The sequence below is a fragment of the Sinocyclocheilus grahami genome, unplaced genomic scaffold (genome assembly GCF_001515645.1).
Source record: "Sinocyclocheilus grahami isolate Dianchi unplaced genomic scaffold, SAMN03320097.WGS_v1.1 scaffold23.1, whole genome shotgun sequence".
NCBI lineage: Eukaryota > Metazoa > Chordata > Actinopteri > Cypriniformes > Cyprinidae > Sinocyclocheilus > Sinocyclocheilus grahami.
In genome coordinates, this window is record NW_015505202.1 from 1,127,362 (window position 1) to 1,136,202 (window position 8,841).

General features: G+C 38.2%; 1 protein-coding gene across 6 annotated transcripts in view; it reads left to right on the forward strand.

Annotated features, from left to right (window-relative positions):
• Positions 1–8,620, forward strand: part of LOC107560535 (fibroblast growth factor 13-like) — a 145,879-nt gene extending 137,259 nt beyond the window's left edge. For all 6 annotated transcript variants that reach the window (XM_016244752.1, XM_016244773.1, XM_016244758.1 and 3 more), the window contains one exon: positions 6,964–8,620. In XM_016244752.1, coding sequence (XP_016100238.1) covers positions 6,964–7,100 — 137 coding nt within the window. In that variant the 3' untranslated portion in view covers positions 7,101–8,620. The remainder of the gene's footprint in view (positions 1–6,963) is intronic.
• Positions 8,621–8,841: the final 221 nt, after the last annotated feature.

The following is an 8,841-nucleotide window of genomic DNA, read 5'->3' on the forward strand; positions in this document are numbered from 1 at the left end:
TATACTTTTCAAATTATCATATCGAAGTTAGAAATTCAAATATTGTGACAAAATTAATTTTGTAGGGTGCCACAAGTTTGTTAAAATTTCCGAAGGGTGCCGCAACTAAAAAAAGGTTAGGAAACACTGGTGTAGAGCACTTTGAAGATGCACTGAAAATGCAATTTGGACCATCAGCCCGTTGGCCACCATTGAAGTTATATGGAGAAAAATCCTGAAATGTTTTCCTCAAAAACCTTAATTTCTTTGTGACTGAAAAAAGAAAGACATAAACATCTTGGATGACATGGGGGTCAGTAAATCAGGAAAGTTTTATTCTGCAAGTGAACCAATCCTTTAAGTTACTCCATAAAATGATTTTTGAACGTCAGTATCCAGCTCTACAATAATTAATCAACTAAAAATTAGTGCAATCTCTATAAAATTATTCTTTAAAAAGCCTCTCGTAACCACAAATGACTGGAAAAGTAATTTGTTAGTTTGTGGGAACCCTGATGATTCATCTACTGGGCAGGAAATAAAACACAAAGCATATTTTTATTGTGTATTGTATCTTTTTTTCATTGTCAAAATGAAATTCCATTTTATGTGCCCACTGAATGCTCTAAACTACAGGTTCCAGACCTGTGAGCACACAATCTGCCCTTTTATTGTCCCTCCACCTGCGTTTAGTGTGGCATGCTGTTCTCTCGCCTGAGGGAAACGCTGGGCTTAGGCTCTTTGCTGAGGTGATGAGGTGTGGATAGTGGAGTCCAAAAGGAGCGCTGCAGACTCCAGCACAATCAGACAGTTTAAAGCGTTGTCTGTGGCAGAAGCCTCTGGAATGATAAAGCAGCTTTTGACAGTGACTGAAAAAAGAAAGACATAAACATCTTGGATGACATGGGGGTCAGTAAATCAGGAAAGTTTTATTCTGCAAGTGAACCAATCCTTTAAGTTACTCCATAAAATGATTTTTGAACGTCAGTATCCAGCTCTACAATAATTAATCAACTAAAAATTAGTGCAATCTCTATAAAATTATTCTTTAAAAAGCCTCTCGTAACCACAAATGACTGGAAAAGTAATTTGTTAGTTTGTGGGAACCCTGATGATTCATCTACTGGGCAGGAAACAAAACACAAAGCATATTTTTATTGTGTATTGTATCTTTTTTTCTTTGTCAAAATGAAATTCCATTTTATGTGCCCACTGAATGCTCTAAACTACAGGTTCCAGACCTGTGAGCACACAATCTGCCCTTTTATTGTCCCTCCACCTGCGTTTAGTGTGGCATGCTGTTCTCTCGCCTGAGGGAAACGCTGGGCTTAGGCTCTTTGCTGAGGTGATGAGGTGTGGATAGTGGAGTCCAAAAGGAGCGCTGCAGACTCCAGCACAATCAGACAGTTTAAAGCGTTGTCTGTGGCAGAAGCCTCTGGAATGATAAAGCAGCTTTTGACAGCAAACAGCGCTGTACCCTTCCATCCAGGCCAAGGCAGCCATCTCAGAGCAGAACACAACAGAGCTTTGTGCAATTGCGAAAGTTCCTAGTGGCTTTCATCTGCCGGCTGCTTACTGTTTTGTCAACGAACACAGAGAGAGTGCGTTCTAAGCACAAATCCTATCTCTCCGGAAGTTTTTTGTTGTTGTTTTTGTTGCATTGGAAAAAGGATGAATGAAAGCTTACATTTTAAAACATGAAGAGGCTCTATGCATAAATAGTACGTTTATTTCTGAGCATCAAAGATGTGCCAATTTCAAGGTAAACATTTAGTTTAATTGCTTTTAGATTGACTTTTAATGCCTTGCTCGTCATTTAGTAGACGCATAATTGGGATTTTTCTCTTAATGAAGGAGAGACGGTTCTCCAAACGATGAGCTGCTTTGTTTTTATGTAAAGCAGTAATTTATTGAATGACTCCCGCTGCACAAATGAGTTTTTGAACATAATGTCTGATAATGTCACACAATTCAGCTATTAACAGAAATCAATAACGCTTTTCATTGCTTAAAGAATTAAAACAAGGTCTTTTATTTGATTATAATTAAAAATGGAGGCTTAACAGCTGAGAAACATTTTGTTCTCGGAGAACATGTCTTAGCCCTTGAAAATGCATTTCCTTTTTTCTAAAGAGGCTTGTAGTGTGATAAGAGGATAATGGTGAATGTTGGTAATGTAAAAGACAGCAGGAGTAATGCATTAGCTTGGAAGGACAGTCTGATGCTACTGGCTCCACACTGCATTCACTGCGGAGATGCTTTACTAGAGCTGATTTCAGAGGCCAGTGCACAGCCATTGAGTGAGATTTATACTTAAAAAGGGTGAAATAACAATAGATAATACACCTATTCAAGATAAATTGTCTGAATAAATGTCTTAAGTTGCTTCTCAAGTAAATGCTGTCTTATTTTAAGGATGTTCACATATTTTTACTGGGAAACCAGACAATTGTTTTTTTCCCTTTTGTAGTAGCTGTAAGACTAAGATAGTCACACATTCTACACCTAAATTTAATCAGGTGTTTTAAAATGTGTGTAAATACATAAAAATATTGGTTACATTTTACAATACATTAATTAACAGTTAACATTAGTTAATGCAGTAGTTTCATATAAATAAAACAAAAGTTCAAAAGTTTGGCATCAGTATGATTTTTTTGTTTTGAAAGAAGCCTATGTTCATTAAAGGGTTTGTTCACCCAAAAATTTAAATTAGACTGTGTTTTACTCACCCTCGAGGCATCCGAGGTGCATATGACTTTCTTCTTTCAGACGAATCCAGTCGGAGTTATATTAAAAATTGTCCTGGCTATTCCAAGCTCTATCATTGCAGTCAGCGGGTGTTGCAGATGAACAGTCCACAAGTCGTCAAATAAAGCGCGCACATCCATAATAAAACGTGCCTCACACTGCTCCGGGGAGGTGTGAAAAGGCCTCCTGTAGTGAATCCATGTGTTTTTGTGAGAAAAATATCCATATTTCAAACGTAATAAACACTTTTCTCTCACTTCCGTTATCTGTCATATGCGGAAGCCGTAACGGCGGAAGGCGTATGACGTATGCACAGCGCGCGCACCTCTGAGATATGCTAGTCTCGCGAGTTTGTATATAGGAGCAAAGGTAGTCAGTTTCCTTACTTTAGCAAAGGAAAACCAGTCTCCTCTAGGTTTATATCGAAATCCTCCGACATTTTTCTTTGCAAATCCTCGGTTTGTACTTCTAATTCATGACCGGCATTTTGTTTTGTTCTCTATCTGTGTTCGTCACTTATCTCGCAACGCCGACGTCCTACGTCATCTGCCAGAACGGCTTCCGCGTATGACAGATAACGGAAGTAATAGAAAAGTGTTTATTACGTTTGAAATATGGATATTTTTCTTACAAAACTGCATGGATTCACTACAGGAGGCCTTTATTCACCCCCCTGGAGTGGTGTGAGGCACGTTTATTATGAATGGTCGCACTTTATTTGACAACTTGTGGACTGTTCATCTGCAACACCCGCTAACTGCAATGATAGAGCTTGGAATAGCCAGGACCATTTTTAATATAACGCCGACTGGATTCGTCTGAAAGAAGAAAGTCATATACACCTAGGATGCCTCGAGGGTGAGTAAAACACAGTTTAATTTTCATTTTTGGGTGAACTAACCCTTTAAGGCTGTATTTATTTAATTAAAAATACAGTAAAACTGAGTAATATTGTGAAATATTATTACAATTTAAAATAACTCTTTTTCATTTTACTTCGGTATTCAGTGTCACATGATCCTTCAGAAATTATTCTAATATGCTGATTTGCTTTAAAAAAAACGTTTCTTATTATTATCAATATTGAAAAAACTATGATACTTTTTTTCAGAATCCTTTAAATAGACTGCATTTATTTGAAATAAATATATTTTCAAACATTATAGAAGTTTTTACTTTTGATAAATTTTAATGCATCCTTGCTGAAAAAAATTATTATTTCTTAAAAAAATCTTACTGACCCTTTTAAACAGTAGTAAATACAAATACTGTATATTTTTAACATTTCAAGCTAAATTAACATTAAAGGTCCCATATTGTCAAAACTGAAATTTCCTGGCTTTTTTCACATAACTGAGGTCTAGGGGCTATTTAACTACCATATAAGTTTCAAAACAGTCAGTCCACAGTAAAATGCACACAGCCTGCATAAAGTAGCTGTGATTTTTCACAAACCGTTGTGACTTCCGTAAAAAGTTGATGTCAGAACTACACAGTCACCGCCTTCAGTCACCACCCCGAGCACTGCCCACCGTCCCACTCTCCTTTTGCCAAACCCCCAGACAAGATCGTCCGACCTGTAAGGTTAAACTCTCACTCAAAGGATGGACGAACTGACAAGATTGTTACTATGAGGTGGATCACATCTAACGTGTATAGTAAAGACAAACTTTCTGTTCAGTCAGCTCGTTTTATCGCATTAAACCACAGCTGTCATCGTTTTTTTTGTCTGGCAGTGGCAGCAGATATGCGATCAAATTTCTAATTTGAGGCTATATTACGTTGATTCTGGCACCCAACATCACAACAAGATGATATTTTAAGCTCCTTATGTAGCCGAATCTGCGCTGGTTTGAATGGGCCGCCTCCAGTTTCCCCTTTTGTTTTGCTGCCTCCAGCTAGCGCTGTGACGTCGGCTGACCCTAGTTACCTGTGGTTGGCCTGGCCATGCATCACTCAGAAAACAACAGGCCAATCAGAAGAGAGACTCATGAATATTAATTAGACAGGCCAAAATCGACCTGTTCTCAGCAGAGCTCCTGAGAGAGGAGCTGTAAAAATATATTGAGCTGGTTTTTGGTACTTATACCGCAAATATATATTCTTAAGGACATCAAGACTTAAAATAAAACTCCAGAAAGGGGTAAAATATGTGACCTTTAATGTATTATGGATGAACATTAATTAACAATGATCAATTGTATATAATAAGAAACATTAAGCTAGATTAATAAATGCTGTGGAAATAAATTAATTGTCAAACTTGTTTCTCTAGTGGTAGCTTTAGTTGCAACTTGCAACTTTATTGCCAAGTGTTACCATAATCTTTCATGTAGAAAAGCAATGATTGTGTCAGTTATGAGTTTAGTTGTTGTCGAGGAAAGTTATGTAATTTGAAGAGAGAGAGGGAATTGGAATTTTGCTCGCTGCCTTATAAAGATTCTCCAGCAGTATTCTTCCAAAGGACCAATTAAGGATCTGTCTCCTCGCTGTGAACATGGCTTCGGCTGCCAGCTCTCAGCTCACAAAGCACTATAGTCTCTGTTCAGAGTGCACACACACACACACACACACATACACACACACACACATAAAGTCAGCCTGTACGATCATTACCATTGCCAAAGAACAGGACCCCATACGCTGATGTATCTGCATCCATAATCCCTGAGCTTGAGGCCTCATTTATGTTCAATTACTATACTTAGAAAAATATTTTAAACATTTAAAAGTGTTTAACACTTCAACCATGTATTGCCATATTGATGCAGTCACACTTTGAAGCACATTGGTCCAGAAGATTTGACTTTAATGACTAGCTGGGATATGACAAAGCCCAGAGAAAGCTCTACAGAGTGCACTAATAATGACCTGGCCTCTGAAACTCCTGCATCCTTCTGGTGAGAAGCTTGACACTCGGTTGCACAACCAATACGTCAACTATCGATTCGTAGAGCTTTCCACTTAAGTGCTGTATCGATTGCATGTTGCAGGCAGAAGCAGCTTTGTGTGAGGTTAAAGGAAGTCTTTGTGATGCTCCCTGCACTGCACATCCATCGATAAGATGATCAGACAGATGAATTTTAGCACATTGGTTGCCTTGTAGATTTCTGGAGTGGTGATGTGAAAGTACTGTCTGAAGTGCTTAGGTCTGATGTTTGTGTCAGATAACAAGAGTCACGTTTTCTATACAGCAAGACATAGATATTAGCTCTCTAAAACAAATGTTTCTGTTGAAAAGTTAAGACATGGAGTGAACAGGTGCCTCTCAGAACTTTTTCTGCTTGACTCACATTCTCCTATAATCGGTTTTGCCCAGTTTGTGTAACTCAGTGGGACTGTCTAACATTTTAACAATTTTGACTTAATGTACTGTATATGGTAATATTTTGCAACATCAATTCTCAAAGTAAGTCATGTACAGGATGTACACTACTGTTCAAAGTTTGTACAGTATGTCTGTATGATTTTTTTTGTTTTTTGATAGTCTCTTATGCTCACCAAGACTGCATTTGTTTGATCAAAAATACTGTAAAAACAGTAATATTGTGAAATATTATTACAATGTAAAATAACTGTTTTCTCTTCTAATATATTTTGAAATGTAATTTATTCCTGTAATGGTAATTTCAGCAGCCATTATTCCAGTCTTTACAGTTAAATTATCCTTCAGTCTTTTACTGTCACTTCTGAACAGTTTAATGCATCATTGCTGAATAAAAGTATTACCGGTAATTTCTTTAAAAAAAATCTTACTGACCCCAAACTTTTGAACAGTAGTGTATATATTTGTCATATTGTAAATGGAGTCTCACATTTCATAATAGGTATAGAGCCCTGATTTCAGATTTCGCTTTTGGATAGATTAGTTTTTTTCCCTTAACATTTATTACTGGATTTTTTTATTTTTTTGATAAATAAAAGGCTTACAATTACCAACCACTAGTTATTGATCACATTGAAGTTTGACATTTTCTGTGCATATTTAATAAATGCCTAAATTGCAAATGGGTAAATACACAAACACAATACAATAACTTTTTTTTTTTTGTGAACATTCTGTTTGCTAAAACTGACAGAAAACGTTCAGCCTGTTCACATTTAATCAGGGGCATTCATGAAGTAAACAAGCACATTGGCATCCCATTAGCATTTTCTCTGTGCACATCTAACAAAAAATGTTGGGATGTTTTTACTAACCACACGCTCTTTATTTGTTTCCTGTTTTTTCAGTGGCCATGTACAGGGAACCTTCTCTGCACGACCTGACTGAGTTCTCACGTTCTGGTAGCGGCACACCCACTAAGAGCCGGAGTGCCTCTGCTGTGCTGAACGGGGGCAAAGCTGTGAGTCAGAACGAGTCAACGTAGCCCGGTTTGCCCGGCCCGCTACCTTACGCCTTCACCAAAACCTCTGAATGCTTGTGACTTCACACAGACTTCTCTCCAAAAAGCTCTCAGCGGTTCAGGACAACATGAAACATAACATAACCACTCACAAACTAGAGTAACATTTGATTGGACTTCTTTATAATTAGCTCGTTTTTTGTTGTGTTTAGCTTGTTTGTTTTTTTCTTGATCACCACTATAATAGCCTTTTCCATGTGAAACACAGAAATTGTAGCCTTTCTTACAATGGGACGTTGTGTTTAAGTCCCTCTCAGCAGTTGAACGTCAATCATCAAGGTTCATATCCTAGCATTGCAGGTCCTGATCAAGGAATGCATTTGTTAAGAGTTCAGGGCAGTAAGTGAGGGTTTTAGCTGCACGGGTGCAGTGGAAGGAAGGCACCCCTGTCCTCCATGCTTCCTAAGTGTGTGAAGCGATAGAGAAACGCCCATCCCGGTGCGTGGGGGGCTCCTGCGTTCTTGTGCACTCGCTTAGAGGACGTGGCTCTCTAGCATGGGAATATAAAGCCTGCGTTCTGCTCACATGATGAGTGAAGCTGAGCCTCTCAGAAGCAAGAGGCCATGGCTTGCTAATTGTTTGAATTAGCTGTGAGCTTTTCTTTCTTTCTCTTCCTCTTGTTCTTCCCCAAATCAGTGTTTTTCAAGGTTTAAACAGTGACTGGAGATCCAGCGCACCAAAGACAGAACTGTGAGAGTTTCCCCTCGAGCCGTCAGACCACACCGGTACATATATATATACGCATGACAGGAAGCGATGAACAGGTTTTTTTTTCTGATTAGTGAGAGGTTTCAGTATTCGAGGAGATGGATGTGTGGTTCATGAGGGCTGTTCGATGTCAACCCTTTTGTCTCTCTTGCGTCCCGTTGTCTGTTTTCTAAGTTCCTTTAGTCTGTGTGCTTGTGTTTTTGCCTTTCGACTCTCCTTTGGTCAATGCTGGTCACCGTTGCCAGTGATTTCTGAGATGTGGCGGGACTCCCACCTGGACTGCGTTTTGTGTACAAGTAATGTATGGTGGTGACAATTTTCTATTTAAATGAGCAAACAAAAAAATCATACTGTGGAACTTAAGTTGGTTGAATTTTTTAGGGTATGTCTAATTTGTAAAAGTGAAAAAATGAAAAAAATAAATAAATCTTGTACAGGGCATGTACAAATCAGGTTGTGTACAATAAGGACCCTTTTTGTGGCCTGCAGAACAGTATATATCCTTTCCCTCGAGCAACATAACGTCATTTATGCTACAGGGGGGTTCTTCTCTCTTCTGTTTCTTTCTGGGTTTCTTTCTTCTTTTAGATGAACATACAGTATCTGTTGCATGGGAGACTGCAGGGAGGTGAGGAATAGAGCTGCATGATGTGTATTAACTCCCCCCTGGATCATATGTTCCAAACTACCAGGATAAAACTGACAAACAACATGTATGTACTTTACTGGCACTCTGCCACGTACCTTCAAGTTGTTTCTTATTTGATGTGTACATACAATGCACTGAATAAAATGTTTATATTAAGATATACTTTTAAAATGTGTTTTTGTGCTTTATTTGTTGACTTCGATCGCTGTAATTGTATTATCATTCTACAGGCCGTTTACCGGGCAACCACTCTCGTCTTTCTTTTTGCCAATTCGGTTTGTTCTAATGGCGTCTTACATCTTGTTTTAATCTACTTACTTCTGGAATTGGGATATTAAATAGTCATAT